Genomic DNA, 21,401 nt, shown 5'->3' on the forward strand with positions numbered 1-21,401 from the left:
CGCAACATCCGATTATCATTTAATTAGTACAATTTCCGTCCAAAAAAAAACGTAAGAGCAAGACTACGCATGCTCGGAAACGAAAGAATACATAATAAAACAATTCAACACTATACAATTACATCAATTCCGAAGTTGTATTCTGTCGTACAAGAATTTTCGTAGGTTGAGTAACCTCTTAACTGTCGATAGAAGAGTAGCACGCAACAAAAAAAACTGATGATTAGTCACCTGATAATCTTGTGCGTTTGAGGCTTTAGATTGGGATGCCATTAAAGTTCAAGCGGAGGTTCACACAAAAATTGAACCTCCGCTTTTCGGAACCCTCCCCCCTGCGGTGTCACATTTGGCACCTTTCAGAGGGGAGGGAGGTGCAGATACCCGTCTAAGACAGGTATTTGCACCCACCCCCGGGCATAGACTCCCCTGGGAGTCTATGCCTCTTCCTGTCCCGCTGCGCTGTCTGCTGGGACACACACGGGTCCTAGAGACAGCAGGCACCATTCGGATTGCAGTGCGTGACTCGTGCATGGGCAGTAGGGAACCGGGAAGTGAAGCCGCAAGGCTTCATTTCCTGATTCCCTTACTGAAGATGGCGGCGGCAGCATCCAAGCACCGAGGGATGGTTCAGCCCTGAGTCCCGACATTGCTGAACCCTGGGACAGGTGAATGTCCTTATTTTAAAAGTCAGCAGCTGCAGTATTTGTAGCTGCTAACTTTTAAAAACAAAAAAATTTCACGGGACTCCCGCTTTCATGTGCATGTACAGCAGGCGTCCCAATAATTTTGGTATAGTGTATAATTAGTGACCAAAAAATAATAATCTGCAGTTGGGCTTTAAACATAATACCCCCTCCCATTCAGGCAAATTTGATGGCCTAACATAGAAGAGCAAAATATTCACCTTTGTAATTCGTATTTTTTATCTCGTCCTCACGCCTATTTATAGGATCCAGATTACCGTTACAATGTAATACAACATTTTCTCTGCGTACAGAAATGTTACATAATTATCTGCAGTGTCAAGAAGCAGAGCGGTGCGGATAGCTCTCCTGACTCCATCCAACTTCCTTCCATAGAGTTGGAGATGGAATACTAGATGCGCTAATTGCCGATTGTACCCTGCTGGTTACCAAGCAACAGTAATTTAGAATGTATAAAGATTTCAACATTAAAAGTAGCATTAAACCCTTAGCGTTTTTTTCAGATTAACACATTGAGCACTAAAAAACAAAAAACAAAAAAAAAAAAAAAACAGTCCTCGGTAAACAAATTGTCAAAATTCTTTCCCCAGAACTTGCAATTTACAATTTTCAATGCTGCTGGCTCCTGCTTCCTGGAAATCCTGGTCTCCATAGGAAAGAGTTACCAGTGGACAGTGCAGTCTCCATAGGGAGGAGCAGGGTTGGGTCTTGCCATCGTAGGCTACAAGGCTGTGTGTTTCTATTGATTTTGCACTCTCCAATTTTAGAAAATCAACCCCTTATTCTGAGACCTTCAAAAACTTGAATTACACTCAAAGCAAGAGACAGACCACTATTTCCCAGAGGTTAGCATTGGCGGCCCCTTATTTCAGATAGAGAAAAACAAAGGATGAGGAAACTGTTGTTTCTGATGACCGGGTTGTACAAGTTACAACATGGAAAGGGATTCTCATTTAAGATTTACAATTGTACAGTCTAAATGAGATATCTAGGTTTACAAACCTTTACTATACCGCTGGTCTCGATAAACCATTTAAGGTGCCCTATATCAAAAAATTCTACCAATTCCAAGTCCACCCGGCAATTTTCATTCAGCAAGGCGTACATACATATTAAGATTGTGTTGCAACAATACAAATAAATTATGTTAAAATATATATTAAAAAGGGCTTTCCACTTTAATCCACAAACAGGCCTTACATCCCTTTTATCCCCTGCATGGAAGTAAATCCAAAAAATAATAAAAATAAATACAAATTGTTCTATTGCTTCCACTGCCCAGTGTTTTCTGTAGGCCCATGCTGGTTGAGTTTGTCTCGTAGTGCGCGCAACTAAAGCAGAGAGAGTAAAGCACTAAAATAGATGCAACATGGCACCTGTATACATAGGGGACATCAGTAGATGTTAAATAAAACTTTTTCTTCTGTGTCCCTCAAAACTTTCATGTGGGACCTTCTCTCCATATATTATCGAGCACTGTTTTATGTTACTGCTGTGCATACATTGACCCAACTATGCCATGCCCCAAACCCCAAAAAACAGGCAAATTCCAAAAATCCTGTGTGCGAGATCTAAAAACTGTTAAAGCTAAGGTTGCCATATATTCTGGGAGCCAATACCAGCCCCATACAGTGCCTTGGAAAAGTATTCATACCCCTTGACATTTCCCACATTTTGTCATTTTACAACCAAAAACCTAAACAGGATTTTATTGGTATTTTATGTGATGGAACAACACAAAGTAGCACATAATTGTGAAGTGGAAGGAAAATGATATTCAATTTTTTTTACAAATAAATATCTGAAAAGTATGATGTGCATTTGTATCCCCCCCCCCCCCCCCCCCCCGGGTCAGTACTTTATAGAACCACCTTTCAGTGCAATTACAGCTCCAAGTCTTTTTGGGTAATGTCTCTACCAGCTTTGCACATCTAGAGAGGGACATTTTTGCCCATTCTTCTTTGCAAAATAGCTCAAGCTTTGTCAGATTGGATGGAGAGCGTCTGTGAACAGCAATTGTCAAGTCTTATCACAGATTCTCAATTGGATTTAGGTCTGGAATTTGACTGGGCCATTCTAACACATGAATGTGAATATGCTTTGATCTAAACCATGTCATTGTAGCTCTGGCTGTATGTTTAGGGTCATTGTCATACTGGAAGGTGAACCTCCGCCCCAGTCTCAAGTCTTTTCCAGACTAACAGGTTTTCTTCTAAGATCGCCCTGTATTTGGCTCCATCCATCTTCCCATCAACTCTGACCAGCTTCCCTGTCCCTGCTGAAGAAAAGCATCCCTGCAACATGATTCTGCCACCACCATATTTCACAGTGGGGATGGTGTGTTCATTGTGATGTACAGTGTTCGTTTTCCGCCACACATGCTGTTTTGCTTTTAGGCCAAAAAGTAGAATTTTGGTCTCATCTGAATAGAGCACCTTCTTCCACATGCTTTGCTCTGTCCCCCACATGGCTTCTCGCAAACTGACTGCAAACAGGAATTCTTATATCTTTCTTTCAACAATTTCTTTCTTCTTGCAACTCTTCAATAAAGGCCAGATTTGTGGAGTGCACAACTAATAGTTGTCCTGTGGACAGATTCTCCTACATGAGCTGTGGATCTCTGCAGCTCCTCCAGAGTTACCATGGGCCTCTTGGCTGCTTGTCTGATTAATGCTCTCCTTGCCCGGCCTGTCAGTTTAGGTGGCCGGTCTTGGTAGGTTTGCAGTTGTGCCATACTCTTTCCATTTTCGGATGATGGATTGAACAGTACTTTGTGAGTTTGGGATATTTCTTTTTTATAACCTCACACATTGCTTTAAACTTCTCCACAACTTTATCCCTGACCTGTCTGGGGTGGTGTTCCTTGGCCTTCATGATGTGGTTTGTTCACTAAGGTTCTCTAACAACCTCTGAGGGCTTCAAAGAACAGCTGTATTTATACTAAGATTAAGTTACACACAGGGGGACTCTACCAATTAGGTGACTTCTGAAGGCAATTGGTTATACAAGATTTTAGTTAGAGGCATCAGAGTAAAGGGGGCTGAATACAAATGCATGCCAAACTTTTCAGATAATTGTAAAAAAATTGAAAAACATTTCTCGTTTTCCTTCCACTTCACATTTATTTGCCACTTTGTGTCGGCCTATCACATAAATTCCCAATAAAATACATTTAAGTTTTTGGTTGTAACATGACAAAAACGTGGAACATTTCAAGAGGTATGAATACCTTTTCAAGGCACTGTACTGTAAATGCTTTCCTATTAAAACAACTGGAAATAAGTCTAATTTTTACCAGCCAGGTGAGCAACAAACCTACAATGTGGCAAGCATACCATTGTCATCAAGACTTGACCAGATAAGGTATAGCGATTAGATCAATTCTAGTTACTGTAATCAGAGACTTAGTGAAACCGTGAGAGTAGTGAGGAAGCACTACATCCAATCAGCCTAGACAGCAGCAGGTCCGACATAAGCCATTGGCTGAGAATGCTGACTGGAGTGTTGTGACGGGGGGAGGGGGGGGCTGATGAGGAAATCTTGAAACACAACACACAAATGGTATGAATTTCGGGAATACTTTCTTGACCAAAAGTGTAAACTCCTTTACATATTTCTATCTTTGTCTTAAATAATAGCAATGGGGCATTTAGCAATTTTAGGGCACCATTCAAGGACAAAAAAAAATACTGCTATTTTAACTGAATGCTTAATTGTCATCTTCTTTCATACTATTAAAACATGGAACAAATACTTCTCTATCTACTACAGACAACTCACCACCAACTGAAAACAAAAAACCAAGCTGCTCTAATTTCTAGTCATTTTCATACTGGAAATGTATACATAAAACACCAGTAACTACCAGTTCCACCAAAGTTATGAAACCTGTTACAATAAAATTTGAGGGATTGGATATGATAGCTAACCATATTCTTTCCATCATGCTAAAACCTACACCAAAAAAATAAAAATAAAAAAAAGTTTGGAATGTAACTAGTTATCATAGGCAACAATTCCACATTTCAGTTTCACAGTAGTATTGAATTCTTCTACATTATTTATTAAAACGCTTGGTTCTAAATATATTAGCTGCCATCCCCGCATAGGCCATGTGGACCTTTTTAGGGCATCTTGGACAAAACTCAATGGGTGAGATTTACTAAAACTAGTGCACTCAAAATCTGGTGCAGCTGTGAATGGTAGCCAATCAGCTTCTAACTTCAGCTTGTTCAATTAAGCTTTGACCAGGGGCGTAACTATAGGGGGTGCAGCAGTCGCGACCGCAACTGGGCCCTGTGCTGCAGGGGGCCCATGCAGCCCCCTCTACATATGGCTGGCAGCAGCATAGGCAGCTAGGGGTACCAGTGCACCATGCACACGGGTGACTGGAGGTGGAGGGTGACTAGCAGAGCTCCTTCGGCCGGCTCCTCAGAGTACCCCTCTCCTGCTCCATGCATTGCCGCTCAGTCCAATGTCTGTCCCGCCCCCCCCCCCCCCCCGAGTCTGGCCCACACTGCACTGCACACTTCTCCTGGGTAAACAAACTTTAAGCACACAGATGCAGTGCAGCCCTATGAGAGCCGGCTCCCGGAGGACACTGCAGGCTTGTCTGCCAGCCCTCCTCCTCCCCCGTCATACACAGATGATGAAAGGTCTTTCTGGGAGATATGCTGATCGCCCGTCCAGCATACTGGATGGAGCCCAGGCCAACATTGATGAGTGCGTGGCCTGCAGCTTGGTCATGGTGAGTGAGAGGACCTCATCCCCCACACACCATTACATACCCCCTCCATCTCCCCCTGGGGACAGGGGCCCCTTCTCACGTGGGGACAGGGATCCCCATCTCCCCTGGGGACAGGGACCCCTTCTCACCTGGGGGCAGTAACTTCATCTGCCCTGGAGAAAAGGACCTCATCTCTTCTGGGGATGGGACCCTATTCTGCCTAGGGACAGTCCCCCAATGGGGCACCTAAAAATAAAAAAATAATAATAATAAAAAAAAACTACTGATGCCAGTGGTGGAACTACAGGGCTCACAAAGGTCATACCTGCGACCATGCCCTGGAGTTCCATCGCCGGACTTGGAGGGAAGGGCCCTGGCTGGGGTTCAGGGGGCCCTTTATGGTTTCTTGCATCGGGCCCCTGAAGGTTCTAGTTACGCCACTGGCTTTGACAATAAAAATCTGAAAGCTGATTGGTTTCTATGCAGCGCTGCACCAGATTTTGCACTCTCCAATTTTAGTAAATAACCTGACAACTTTCAATAACATCCTACAAATCCTTAACGACAACCAGTTTTAAAATCCTGGTCTAATAATACATATTTGCTTGTGTAAATGTGGTATATAATCTGCTTTTCACATATCATCAATGACATTCACAATGCAGAAAACCCAAAAGGTGCTGTAAAACATATATGTGACCAATAAAAAAAAAAAAAAAAACAAAAAAAAAAAAAATTAATCCTTAAAAAATAAAAAAGTATGTGACTGAGTTCATAGGAACCAAAAAAAAGTTTGGCATTGCCAAGCCATTTTCTTTTAACTTCGTACTTTTAGAGCTTGACTGGTAATTTTGAAGTTTATTACTCCACACAAATCGCTAACCGGATAGTTACCTGAGAGAGGGGACTATTCTTTTTCTTACCTATTGTTAGACCTGTTACTTTTGGCCTTATCCATGGTGGATTGTTTTGAGATTGCCGAATACCTGACCTTTCACTTGCCTATTTTTGTGTACAAAGACTGTAATGCAAAAGCCTTACTGTATGGCGCCCATTAAAAAGTATAATAGCAATTACATATTTTTTTTAATTAGCCTTTCCAAACTCATCTATATCAATTATTAAAAAAAAAAAAAACACAGGTGCACACAAGCACCTAGTGCATTACCAGTGTATTATTGTAAAAAAAAATGTGGAAGATAACAAAATGGGTACTCAAACATGGAAGGTACAAAAGCATTAAAACCACGAGACACCATGCAGTGCAAGAATTGTGTAACCCGAGTCCCCCCGTTCTGCTGGCAGGCTGATGCATTTTGGGTCATACCCCCTTGCTCAGACCTAGGCTGGCTAGCACATACATACCATAATATACATTATATGTACTCGCTCTCCACTGGCCTCAGTCCCACTCAAGAAACAGGACGGAGTCCAAGGTGCCCGTTTTTTGGGCGGGATTGAGGCCAGTGGAGGGAGAGTACATATTATGGTATGGATGTGCTGCGCAGCCTAGCTCTGAGAAAGGCGGCACATCTCCGAAACGTGCCAGCTTGCCAGCATAGCAGGATGACTGTCAGGTTACAATATACCTGCACTGCATAGTGTCTCATGGTTTTGATGCTCTGTACATTCCATCTTTGTGAGTACCCATTTTGATATCTTCCACATTTGAATGCATTAAAACTCTAGATGCTTGCCGCCTCCTGTGTGCTTTTTTTTTATAGCTTTATACTGGATCCCCCGTCTGAGGAGGTGCTGCATGAGCCAAGCATTCCCGAGGGATGTTCTTTTGTTGCCATTGATGGTCTAGTTCAACTGTGATTGTTCTTTATAAGCTGGGAGTGAATGTGTGCTTAACTTTTTCTATATAAACTATAGCCACATTGTGGTTGAAATGTAAATAGAAGTAAGTTACATGCCCAGCAGTACATTTCCTTGGTTGTACCTTTTTTAAACACTGCAACCTAGAATTAATAGAGAAAGCTAATTTGTAAGCAAAACCAATTTCCGCAAGAAGGAGCTTGACTACTTGGCTCAGGATATAATCAGTTGGGACAGTTGCCCTGTTAGAGGTTGGCAGGGAAAATTAGGTCCAGAGAACTGTAGTAGTAAGTAGATAGCAAAGGCTAGTAGCTTATGACATAAGAAGCCAGTACAAGGTGTGTTATATTGGCATCCATGTAAAACTGAGCCATCAGCGGTAGCTGAGCTTAATCTAAGATATTCTATTTATTTGTTCTGCTGACTATAAAATATTTCTGTTCCCTAACTCTGGCATCATTGGAACACATTTGCCAGTGTGGGGGGTCAATCATTCATAAATAATAATAAAAAAAAAAAAGTACTCAACATAGTCCCTGCATTGTGGAAGATATCTGCAAATAATTAAAGAATATCTCTAGTTAGAGCCATACTGTTCCCATTCCCACCATTGACCACTATGACACTCCAAGGTGCACATATGATTTCTTTTAAACTCCCCTACATGAGTATGACTGCTGGAAGAAACAGGACTCTGTAAACGTTACCAGCTCTATTTAATAAATAGTTATTTGCTTTTTTGTATCCCTTATTCAGACTGCCACTGCTCATCTAATCCTGAAAATGCTAATTACCCCTCTATGACATAGTACTTTTGATAGGAATGGCCAGGAACAAGCATGCAGCCAGTAATGTCTGAATTTCTGCCCTGCATTCTTGTCTTTAAAAGCATCTAGACCAGGGGTCTCCAAACTATGGCCTTCCAGTTGTTCAGGAACGACATTTCCCATCATGCCTAGTCATGTCTGTGAATGTCAGAGTTTTACAATGCCTCATGTGTAGTTCCACAACAGCTGGAGGGCCGTAGTGTGGAGATCCCTGATCTAGACCATTGATGGTCAGGCAGGGGAGATCAGTAATAAGAATCTTTATTTCCTAAGTTCAGGTTTCCTGTACGTTCCAATTATTAAGTTTGAATGAACTCAAATCAGCAAATCAGAATCCATCTTTGACTAGTTCGCATTAATCTTTGTTGATTCTGATTGGTTGCTTTGAGTTGCTCAATTTACAAATAAGATTCCTTTGGCTAGGGTAGTACAGCAACTCAGTGGTTAGCACCAATACCTCGCAGCAGCGAGGTCCTTGAGTCCCAGCCAGGACACTCTGCATGAAGTTTGCATGTTCTCTTTGTGCTTGCATGGGTTTCCTGCAGTTACTCCAATAAAGTGCTGCTGGGTTAACTGGCTATTGTCTAACTTGGTCCTAGTATATGTATAGGTCTAAATATCCCAGCTGCAGCCTCCAGTGGCAGACACTGTTAAAGTGGAAGTAAACTCTATCGTTTTCATCCATGGAAGCTGCCATCTTTGCCTCTGTTTAATCTTCAGCTGCCACGGTGCTACACATGTGATCCGTTATGACACCAGCCATTGGATGGTTTGACAGTTTGGTTGAGAGCACAGCCAATGTGCAGTTAGCATTCCCGGCATGCCGTTTTTTGAAACTGGTCAAATCGATGGGTTTACTTCCACTTTAACACACTGTTGACTGGCTAACGTGGCTATAGTACTTGGTATGTATTTCAGGCATGGAGCCAGAGAGGTAAGGTTCCAAGTATAGAAGTGCACCACATGGCAATGGGAATAGGATGGAGTATTCTTTGGAAAAGGCCATAGGCATTTTTCATGTGATGGGGTATTCTTTTTTTCTGAAATCGCAAAGGTGTTAGGAGACCAGCTTAGAAATAAACAGTAATTTTGTAAATAAAATTGTAGCAGTCTACTGTATTGGTCATCTCACTTATTGACTCACATGAGTCTGACGGAATTTTCTTTTACATGCTTGTCCTTGGTCCATGTCCAATGGGTGGGGATTTAGGCCAATATGTGAAAATATACATCCTATATTAGAAAAAGTGGGAGTGACCGTTTCTTATAAGCATTCTACCTGAAATAAGTTCTGGACGTGAGGTGCAATGGTGCTTTGTGACAATACTGAAAAAAAATAGTCACCATTTATCAAAGAGCAGCTTACTCTGGACGTTTTACATTTCTGAGAACAATCAGCAAACCGGTGAATGTGCAAAAACATATACATTATAAGGAAAAGAGTAATGCACAGGGCTTTATGCCACTGCAACCAATCAGTATGCATAATTCAAAGCCTGATAGGTTGCTGAGGGTTAATACACATCACTTCTGCTCTTGGGATTGCATAATTAGGCAATTTTGAGGCATCCTGATGTGTTTTTTTACCCACAAAAAGAATGACAATTGGGTAGAGTGCATAAGGTTACCCTTTCTTCCAGTGCCCCAGGTTTCATAACCTCCCAGGATCTCTTGTCCTGGTTCATACAGCTGGGCTCTCATTCTTATGTCTTTTGGACTGGCAGGACTATGTAAACGCATAATACAAAGTACAGCTGACCCATGGCAACCAAACAGAAGCCAGGCCTAACTGTCAGTATAGTAAACTGATTGGTTGCAATGGGTTACTGTGTGCCATTACCTTAAGCACTGTGTTATTATATAAACCCAATACCTATGTAGCACATCTGCACAACTAGATCAACTACAATATTAAAAAGGTACTTTGTCATAACTCTGTAAGAAGCCTCAGATGCAAGGAGCCATTCCCTGACAACTGGTTGCACTTTAGTGAAGCTGAACCCATTGAAAGTTACATTGCTAGTGTGCAGCCCAGAGTCACAATGTCTCCATGCTAGGCTTCTCACATGAGTATTTTGCTTTGGGACAGATACCCTTTAAATCAGATTTTCACCTAGGTCATATCACATATAAAATAACTTTTTTGTACATCAATACAGTCACAAAGAGTATAAAAACGAGTCTATATTTACATCTGTTGTGGATTCTACATTGAACACTGCTTTTGTAGGGCCAGTGTATCAGTATCTTGAAGAGGCAGGCAAGTGACGATGAAAAGTATTGCCATGGGATTATTCCATCGTCGTAGTCCACTAATTATTGGTTGTTGTTATTTAAAGGTACTTACAGCCGATCCAAAAAAGTGGAGACCATTGTTTAAGGTGAACCAATAATCATGGAGGTCGCAGCCCATCATTTGCTAGCAAAGGGAAAAATTAGATTTTTAGTGTATTGTTGAAAGTACAAGTCATCCAAAGACAAACCCATTCATGTTGCCAGTATTCCATCTTGTGTTCTCCCAACTGCTTTTTGGTGGTCCATTCCAGCGTCTGGTGGTCAACCAATCCTACCCAAAACAACTAACTCCAACTGCTTCAGCAGCACTGCATTATAAGTGGGTCTCCTTCATTAACCAGTAAAAGGCTAAGCAAATGGAGTGTGCATGCTGCATATATACTTAGCTGTGGTCTTACAGATCCTTTCCCTGACGACATCCTTGGGGCTGGACAACTTTAGGTGACATTTGTCCCAAGCAGTCAACCTTTTTGTGTTTTCATTGAAAACCTCCCACTCATTCTGGTTTCCTGTCACTGAAAGTTACTAGAAGCTTCCATAAGGACAGAGGTAATGCCACAAGACCTCCTTATAGACTATCTCAGAGGCAGCTGTCTTCATCCGGCCTTCTGGGCTGGGAGTGGCAACACTTCTGTAGCGCTAAAGATTCCATCTACACCATGGGAATGTTTGAGGTGGATTACTAGTACCCAGAATCCTACCTCATTACAGGTCACACCCCACACCTATCTGATGCACATCTTTCCTTAGGAAGAAGGTACCTTCTCAAATGTAAACTATGAAACTCACTTGCACGTCTTCTCTGCCCTCATTCTCACTTCTTAGCTGCCAGAAGGGCATTGCAATGAACACTGCAAGTGAGGACTGAAAGGGTTTGGGGAGTAATTGGACTGCAAATGCAAGGGTAGAACTTGGATTCATCCCTGGCATTTAAGAGCCCTGTGCTTTTCCCTGTACAGCAAGAAAAATTTACTATTGAAGTACCCCTTGAGTATTGGTTCAATGCATAAAATGGCTGCTTTAGCCTTATATAGATAGGTCTTCTTTTAATCACACTTTTGCAGGACAGAAGTGCTGTACTCCTTAATGTAGAGACAATGTCATTTCTCTGAAGTGCCCATCCTTTTAGACTTTATAAAAGCCATCCCATGAGTCCTCATGTGGGTATTTAAGGCAGCTTCAGTTTCGAATGTCTTGGAGCAAACTTTGCATGTTTTGTCAGATGTTATGCCATCTGCCGCTTCGTTCCCAGCTGCGGGTTTATTCTCCTGCTGAGCATCCTCTCCAGAACCATTTAGTTTGCCAGAGGTCTGTGGCTCCTTGAGCTTGTGAACAATGAAAAGGTGTCTGGAGAGGGACACATGAGAGGTGTAGCAGAGGCCACATTCCTGGCACTGATAGGAGGAACCATCAGTTTTGTGCTGGGGGATGTGCTCATGGAACTGAAGAAGATTTTCTGTTGTAAAGCCACACACAGCACACTTGTGGACCTTGAAGACATTGATCTTTAGTTTCTTCAGGGGCTGAGTAATGGCTCCCCTGGGAGAACGGAATTCCATAACTGGTTCTTCTAGCTTGCGCTTTTGTGCAGGCACCTGAAAAAAAAAACATTTAATATAACACAATGAGATACAATAGGCTTACCAGAACCCTGACACAAACCTGGGTAATGCAACATTCAGCAATGAATTCACAAAATGCAGAAGGATGTGGTAGATCCCGATGTGTAGGCAGTTACATTTTAGATGCAAATCTAAAATTTTCTTGTAAAAGTTATACTGGGCTCTACTTCCTTACTTAACTGAGGCTGCCTATACCATTTATTGTACAAATAGGGAGGCTGTACATGCAGAAGAAGTAGGAGGATGAGTGTTGACCAAGTTTTTTTTGATGAGGAAAGCAGCCTGTTCCCTTTACCTCCCCTCCATTCCAGCACTGCAGCATCCATCCTCTGGCCTCACTGCTGCAATCCTTTAGTGATGTAGGGGTCAGAGGAAGGAGCCACAGTGCAAGTTGGGGCCATAGGAATACAACTTTCCTGTGAAGGCACTGATGGAGGCTGCAGTGCTGGAACGAAGGGGAAGCACGCCACAAGGGCCATTAGAGAGTACAATAGCTTCTCTCTTGCAATGACATCACAGCAACATGTTTTAAGAACCTGAGATTGCCACTTTAAAAGTGGTAAAAAATCTTCTGGGTGAGCTACCCCCCCACCCATCTCGATCAAGCAATGTGCATGAGAGCAGCGGTTCTCTTAGGTCTCTCTCTTCTCATTGGCTCACAGCAGTGCGAGCCATTGGCTCCTTCTACTGTCAATCACAGCTAGTGAGCCAATGAGGAGAGATAAGGAGAAAGGGGCCGAGCCACGCGCTGTGTGTGCATTCATAGGAGCGTGCCTTGGGAGGAGACCCAAAAAAAAAGAGGATTGGGGCTGCTCTGTGCAAAACCATTGCACAGAGAAGGTAATTATAAGTTTGTTAGTAAATTATATGTTTGTTAGTAAAAAAAACAACCCCCCCCCCAAAAAAAAACACCTTTAGAATCACTTTAAGGAACAATCATTCTCAGGATCCTAGTTATATAATCCATATTATGCCCTACCTTAGTCTTAAAGTTGCACTCCTCTTGTGATATTATGATATCAATATGCAATCATTTGATGGGTGTCTATAGGAAAAAAAACCCGCTGAAGTTCTGTTTCCTTGGACACCTTTCACACCACTGTGCAAAAGTAATAGAGCCGATTGGGTCCCAGTGCTGGCTCCTCCTCAAATAGTTCTGCTGTGCAGAGAATTACAGAGGGCTGATAGGATAAGATATTTATGTATATACCTGTATGTTACTGAACATCAAAATACACTAAATGATTTTTAATAAAACAAATCACGGCACTTTTTGGGAGTTCTCCCCCAGCCTTGGTGCTCTCCTAGGAGGGCTGTCTCCCTTTTGTTAGGTGGAAAGGAGAATTTCTGTGTTTTGGGGATACTCGATGGCTGAATATATGGCATTCTATATAGGTAGACCGTCTTGGTGACCAATCTGACATGGTTATCAAGCTATCTCACAGTTCTAACCCTGTTCATAGGGAGCAAATATATATTAACCATATCAGTCGGATTGTCAGTCTAGGGTTGAGGGTATAAGGTTCTCTCCTAATCCTCATCTCCCCTTCCCCACCATGGGTTTAAATCCCTTGCTGTCTATATGCACCAAGCAGTAAGAGTCCATCACATGGGTTCCTCTCTTTGGAACATACAAGTGTTTGTTAATATATGCTTCTCAATAAATATACTTAAAGCGATAATAAACCCAAAATATACTATATTGCAGCTGACCGACAATTAGATGTGGTAGCTGCATAAGTGTTTCGTTTTTTACTCCCCCCCCCCCCCCCTCTGTTTTCACCTGGTGATCTGATCAGTAACATACCTCCTGTATTAGAGTGCCCCCACTCTGGATGAAGGCGCACAGGGGCACTTTTGGACAGAACGGTCAGTCTAGGGAAAGAGGAGTGTTCGATGTACTAGCAGTTTTAAATATAATAACAGATTTGAGTCAGCTGGGAGTATCTCAGCAACACCCTAGCAATAAAGCAGGATGGGATGAGGTAACCTCTGGGAGTTTTTCAATCAGACTTCAGGAGGTACATAAAATGGCCTACACCTACAAAAAGGGCATTATTTAAAGTGATATTAAAGCCTTCTTTTTTGTTTCTTTAACCACTTCAGCCCCGGAAGATTTGGCTGCTGAATGACCAGACCATTTTTTTGCAATTCGGCACTGCGTCGCTTTAACTGACAATTGCCAGGTCGTACGACATTGCACCCAAACACAATTGACGTCCTTTTTTTCTCACAAATAGAGATTTATTTTGGTGGTATTTGATCACCTCTGCGGTTTTTATTTTTGTGCTATATTTACTAATTACTATAATAAATATCCCCATTTTTTTTTTTTAAAAGCAAATTTTTTTCTCAGTTTAGGCCTATATGTATTCTTCTACATATTTTTGGTAAAAAAAAGAAGAAATAAAATCGCAATAAGCGATTTGTTTGTGCAAAAGTTATAGCATCTACAAAATAGGGGATAGATTTATAGCATTTTTATAATTTTTTTTTTTACTAGTAATGGCAGCGATCTGCAATTTTTTATTTTTGGCGGACACATCGGACATTATGGCGGACACATCAGACACATTTTTGGGACCATTGGCATTTATACAGCGATCAGTGCTATATAAATGCACCGATTACTGTAAAAATGTCACTGGCAGGGAAGGGGTTAACACTAGGGGGGCGATCAAGGGGTTAAGTGTGTTCCCTGTGTGTGTTTCTAACTGTAGGGGGAGGGGACTGACCTAGAGGAAATGAAAGATCATGGATCCTAGCTATTAGGAACTCACGATCTGTCACTCCTCACAGAACAGAGATTTGTGTGTTCACACACACACACACACACACACACACACACACACACACACACACACACACGTCCCTGTTCTGCCTCTTCTACCATCGGCCACGAGCATCAGCAGCCCGTCATATGACGGCGTCCCAGAAAGGCCGCTCTCGAGCGGCCGCAGCAATCGCACCGTGTTGCTTGGAAACGGCGTGCCCCCGATCTGAGTAAAGAGCCGCGTCCGCGCCTCTTTAACCATGTGATCGGCTGTGTCCAATAACAGCCGGTCAAATGTAAACACGGAGATACCGGTAATCGGCTCTCCCCGCCTCACACTCTGTCAGTGGGGAGAGCCGATCAGCGGCATCTCCCCACAGGGGGACATCTAGGGATGTAATCAGTGCACTGATCATCAGTGCCCTGATTACAAGAAAGAAATATAGTGTAACAATATAGTGCCCACCAATGCCAGCATACAGTGCCCACCAGTGGCAGCAATCAGTGCCCACAAGTGCCACAAATCAGTGCCCATTAGCCATGCTAGTCAGTGCAGGCAATCAGTGCCACCTATCTGTGCTGCCCATCAATGCACATCACTGCTGTCCATGAATGGCCAACAGTATCGCCCATCAGGGCCCATCTGTACCGCTTATCCATAGTGCCTGTGCCGCCAATCAGTGCCAGCCACTGCAGCCTATTAGTGCCCATCAGTGCCGCCTATCAGTGCTCATCAGTGCCCATAAGTGCGGAATATTAGTGCCTTCTCATCAGTGCCACCTCATCAGCGCACATCAGTGAAGGCGTAAAATTACTTGGTTACAAAATTTACTGACAGAAAAAAAAAAAACGTTTTTTTCCCCAAATTTTTGGTCTTTTTTTTTTTTAAAAACCCAGCACCCAGTGAATAAATACCACCAAAATAAAGCTCCATTTGTGTGACGAAAATGATAAAAAATTTGAGTACAGTGTAGCATGACCGCGCAATTGTCATTCAAAGTGCGACAGCTCTGAAAGCTGAAAAATGGCCTGGGCAGGAAGGGGGTATAAGTGCCCGGTAGGCAAGTGGTTAAAGCTGTACAAATTTGTTTTTACCTACCTACAGGTACCCCTCACCTGCATAGGCAGTATTTCGTAAAGGTAATTTGTAATCAAATTGTACCGAAACAGACTATGCAGAAATAATAAGATGTGATTACCACAAATGCAGATTTTGTTTTGGGGTTTGGAGGATGAACTCTGTATGGGCGACACCCAAACGCATTGGACCTTTTTGCATTAGTACAGTTTCAGCTTTGGCCTAGATCAAATTGCTTTCATCCGTCCCCTGGAATGGCTGCTGAAATTTAATTGGTGGTTATGGGTTATGCGCTCTTTACAACCCTGCTGCCATTTGTACGGTTTATTAAAAAAAAAAGGTCTAAAAGGGTATTTAAACAAACTTGATCTGAGGGAAATAATGGAGCATTCTCTGACTGGTCTGCTGGTTGCTATGGCGATGATTTTCCAGCAAAGGGAAGACTGCAAGATGGCATGAAATCCCAGGAGGTGGGAGCACGGTCTGTTCTCAAATATAGACGTGGAAACAAAGTTCATATGCCCTACCAACACATAATGATGGCACACAATCAGAGTGTCTACAATCTATTAAAGGGGACATGAACTATAAAAGCAAATATTTGCTATTCTATATGCAACATCTAGAAAATAAAAGGCATTATAAACCTACCTACCTGCACCTTGTGTTTTTACCCTGCATAAGATGTGCACTGATCATGTAGTTTCATGGTGTCATTGGTTGCCCTGTACACACAGCCTATTGAAGAGCAAATCTTCACATTCTTTTTTCAGCAAATTCTGTTGGTGTTCAAACAAGAGGCTACATGGCACTGCACAGGTTATTGTGTGACCTCCGCTTGTAGTCTAAGAACTGACACTTCCTGTGAAGAAACTATATATCCCACAATCTCTGGCTCTCTCAGGCTAGTGCTAATACGTTTTCTCCTTCACTGATGGGCACTGATGAGGCTGCACTTATATGTAGCACTGATGGGCACTAATAGGTGCCACTGATGGGCACTCATAGGTGGCACGTATAGGCGGCACTGTTGGGCACTGATAGATGGTACTGTTAGGCAGCACTGATCAGAGGCGCTGGCAGGCATCACTAATGGGCACAGAGTGCCATCACTAATGGGCAATGGTGGGCTCTAGTGGGCTTACCTGGTGGTCATGGATGGGCATACTTGGGGGGGTTGCACCAACAATCAGTGCAGACCCTCCCTGTCAGAAGAGCAGCCGATCGACTCTCCTCTACTCACGTCTCTCTACATGGCTTTTCCTGTTTACCACATGATCAGCTGTGTCTAATGACAGTATAAAGAGCCTCCCTCAGAGGCTCTTTACCTAGATCGGAGATGCGGTGCATCAGACTGGTGCACTGGCTGGTTATCCTGGCAATGTTCTCCTGCTGTCCTCAACCTTGCTCACCCGTGCTTCCTGTTCAGAACACCTCTGCGTGTCATGAAGAGGGTCCCTTCTGCACCCGAGCCCAGGCCCGAGGACACCCCCCCCCCCCCCCCCAAGGGCCACCGAAAGCCTAACACTCCATCACCATCGTCCACTCAAACTCCACTGCCCACAGCTGGGCTGACCCTGAGTATTTGAGGGAGTCTGCCCTCTGCCAACTCAAGCTTTTTGTGTGCAGCAATAACTTTGCCTTTATGGAGGATTAGCAATGCATGTCTTACAGCACAAGAAACAAGAACTGAATACAAACAAGTGCTTAAAAAAAAAACAAGGAAGGTACTTCCTCTGATTACATTACCATAGAAAACACACGAACTGTACACTATAATACTACAGAGCCACCTGCTGCATAGATGGGTATAATGCATACAGTATTGTCAGTTTATAAACAACCATGCTGCTGGTCTTTCCAACAGGGGATTGGTCAGGGCCCTCATGATTACTCCAGGCAGCTCCTCCAAACCTCCCCTCCCATTCTTTTGGAAGTTTCCAGTAAGTTCGAGAAGTAGGGGGGAGGTCTCAGTGATGCTGCCTGTGAGTCATCCAGCCCTCCCTGGATCTCTGCCCAACCCCAGAAAAAAAACACAGACAGGCTTGGCTGCCAGCCAAGCCTGAACAAATTTACCTACACTAAACAATAATCTATTTACCCTTCTAGCACACTAGAGGGTGCTACATGTGTATGCACTACTTTTGTTGCAGTCCAATTTTAGTCCATTTACATCATTGGGTTGAAAACACACTGCACCCAAATCGCACGGGAATCACACTTGAACGCTACTGAAATATATCAGTGCACTTCCTGGTGCTAGGGACGCCTGTAAATCTGCTGTACACCTAAAGAACTGCTGCCTCCGACTGCTAGTCTCGTGGAGTGAGTTTTGCTAATGTCAATATTGAACTGCTCACTATTCTCCTTCCTGCGGAGCAAGCTGTACCCAAAGACCTGCAATGGAAGCATCTCTCTGCTTCTGCTTCATTTATTCATATGGGCTTCCTCCAACTTTCCTGCTGCTCCTTGATCATTAGCCACCAGTCATCAGGTCTCCAGATACAGTTCTGACATAGGGAAGCACAGCTCTGCTCCTCTACCAAGATAGACATCTCCACACACAAACGCAGTGTAGAACACGGTGTGGTAAGTCAGTAATGGGGGGAAACAACAGCTGCAGGGAGATCCCAGGCAAAATTGGTGACTAGTCTTTAGGCAGCCCATAGATAATTTGATTTTCTTTCCTTCCACCACGGGTTGCAGGAAAGAAAAAAATTGCAGGATTACCCATTCAGTGTTGAATGCCTCCTGCAGCGCTATTGTGGGGAACCTTCCCAGCTGGCAGAACACAATGATTACTGCTAGCAGCTATAGCGGCCTCCAGTAATCGTATGTAAAAAAATCCAACAGGCTGGTTGTGCCCAAGTGAATCAATGCTGCCTAACCGGTCAAATTTCAATCCATGTATGGTTTTAGTTCTTTTTTTTTTTCTTTTCAGCACAGCTTGCACAATACAAGTCCTCTGTTTTACATAGCTAAATAGCTGTAGCTTAAAATTACAGAGCTGAATAAGTCATACTAATAGCCCATCTCACTCTTTCTTGCTCTGTTTAACTGCTCCAGAGCTTAGTAAATGAGCAGAAGCTCTGCTGACATCCATCATCCAATCATGTGCAAGTGAAAATGCTGTTTTTTCTTTCCTTTCACGCGATTGGGTACTCTTTGCAAAGTGAAGCCTTATGCCGCGTACACACAAACAATCCGGTGGAAAAGTCCGGCAAACTCAAGTCCGCCAAAGAATCCCCCCGTGTGTAGCCTCCGGCATACTTTTTTGACCCGAAAGTACGGCGGACTTAGAATGCCGTGTTGCACACCAATCTGCCCGCCGTACTCGCATTTCGGCGGACAATCCGGCCGTGTGTGTGCCAGTCCGCCGTACTTTTGAAATGAGCGGACTTTTCACGCCCGGAGAAAAGTCCGCTCATTTCGAGCGGGTCTCCAGGTAGGCGGGGCCCGCGAAGGAGACATCGCTGGCCCCGCCGCCTGGTATGGACTTAAAGGGGAACCCCCAACGCCGAAAAAAATCGGCGTGGGGGTTCCCCCCAAGTCCACAACAGACCCTTGTCCGAGCACGCTACCCGGCCGGCCAGGAAAGGGGGGCGAGCGAGCGCCCCCCCCTCCCCTCCTGAGCCGTATGCCCTCAACATGGGGGGTGCCTTGGGGAAGGGGGGGCCGCGCGGCCCCCCCACCCCAAAGCACATTGTCCCCATGTTGATGAGGACAAGGGCCTCTTCCCGACAACCCTGGCCGTTGGTTGTCGGGGTCTGCGGGCGGGGGGCTTATCGGAATCCGGGAGCCCCCTTTAATAAGGGGGCCACCGGATACCGGCCCCCCACCCTATGTGAATGAGTATGGGGTACAATGTACCCCTACCCATTCACCTGTAAAATAAAAGTACAAAAAAAACCACAACACACAAGATAAAATACTTTATTGCACAGCTCCGGGGGTCTTCCGTCTTCGGCGGTCTTCTCGCCGGACTCCTCCGCTATCTTCTTGTAGCTCTTTTGCTAGCGGAGGAGTCCGGCTTTCTTCCTCGCCGCCAGCCTCTTCTCCCGACTTCGGGGCCTTGTCCCCCTCTTCGGTTCTTCTGCCGGGCCACCGCGTCTTCTTATAGCTCTTTTACAGGCGGTGGCCCGGTCTTCTGTCGCCGCCGCCGCCTTCCGTTCTTCTTCTTCTTCTCCAGGAGATGTTGACTCGACGATCTCTCCGGCCGCAATGCCAGGGACGCCCTGCGCTGCCACTTATATAGGGACAAGGGGCGGTGTCACATGGCTTTATGTCACATGGGTTAGTCACATGGGTTGATGTCACATGGGGACTGTGACATCGTAAGGGGGCGGGGTCACCATGTGACACCAACCCATGTGACATAAAGCCATGTGACACCGCCCCTTGTCTTGTCTATTCGCCGTACTTTCGAAATGAACGGACTCGCCCACACATGCGGAGGAAAGTCCGCTCATTTCGAGCGCGTCTCCAGGTAGGCGGGGCCCGCGAAGGAGACGTCGCTGGCCCCGCCGCCTGGTATAGACTTAAAGGGGAACCCCCAACGCCGAAAAAAATTGGCGTGGGGGTCCCCCAAAGTCCACAACAGACCCTTGTCCGAGCACACTACCCGGCCGGCCAGGAAAGGGGGGCGAGCGAGCGCCCCTCCCTCCTGAGCCGTACCAGGCCGCGTGCCCTCAACATGGGGGGTTGCCTTGGGGAAGGGGGGCCGCGCGGCCACCCCCACCCCAAAGCACCTTGTCCCCACGTTGATGAGGACAAGGGCCTCTTCCCGACAACCCTGGCCGTTGGTTGTCGGGGTCTGCGGGCGGGGGGCTTATCGGAATCCAGGAGCCCCCTTTAATAAGGGGGCCCACGGATACCGGCCCCCCACCCTATGTGAATGAGTATGGGGTACAATGTACCCCTACCCATTCACCTGTAAAATAAAGTGCAAAAAAAAACACAACACACGAGATAAAATACTTTATTGCACAGCTCCGGGGATCTTCCGTCTTCGGGGGTCTTCTTGCCGGACTCCTCCGCTATCTTCTTGTAGCTCTTTTGCTAGCGGAGGAGTCCGGCTTTCTTCCTCGCCGCCGGCCTCTTCTCCCGACTTCGGGGGTCTTGTCCCCCTCTTCGGTTCTTCTGCCGGGCCACCGCGCCTTCTTATAGCTCTTTTACAGGCGGTGGCCCGGTCTTCTGTCGCCGCCGCCTTCCGTTCTTCTTCTTCTTCTCCTTCTTCTCCTGGAGATCTTGACTCGACGCTCTCTCCGGCCACAATGCCAGGGACGCGCTTATATAGGGACAAGGGGCGGTGTCACATGGCTTTATGTCACATGGGTTGGTGTCACATGGTGACCCCGCCCCCTTACGATGTCACAGTCCCCATGTGACCAACCCATGTGACATAAAGCCATGTGACACCGCCCCTTGTCTCTATATAAGTGGCAGCGCAGGGCGTCCCTGGCATTGCGGCCGGAGAGATCGTCGAGTCAACATCTCCTGGAGAAGAAGAAGAAGAACGGAAGGCGGCGGCGGCGACAGAAGACCGGGCCACCGCC

General features: G+C 44.8%; 1 protein-coding gene across 1 annotated transcript in view; it reads right to left on the minus strand.

Annotated features, from left to right (window-relative positions):
- Positions 1 to 6,832: 6,832 nt before the first annotated feature.
- Positions 6,833 to 21,401, minus strand: part of ZNF532 (zinc finger protein 532) — an 80,919-nt gene continuing 66,350 nt past the window's right edge. The window contains exon 8 of the mRNA XM_077462916.1: positions 6,833 to 11,968. Within this exon, the coding sequence (XP_077319042.1) occupies positions 11,474 to 11,968 (495 nt within the window). The 3' untranslated portion in view covers positions 6,833 to 11,473. The remainder of the gene's footprint in view (positions 11,969 to 21,401) is intronic.

The sequence above is a fragment of the Lithobates pipiens genome, unplaced genomic scaffold, assembly GCF_037356315.1.
Source record: "Lithobates pipiens isolate NorthernLeopardFrog02 unplaced genomic scaffold, aLitPip1_a1.2 Scaffold_3, whole genome shotgun sequence".
Taxonomy (NCBI): domain Eukaryota; kingdom Metazoa; phylum Chordata; class Amphibia; order Anura; family Ranidae; genus Lithobates; species Lithobates pipiens.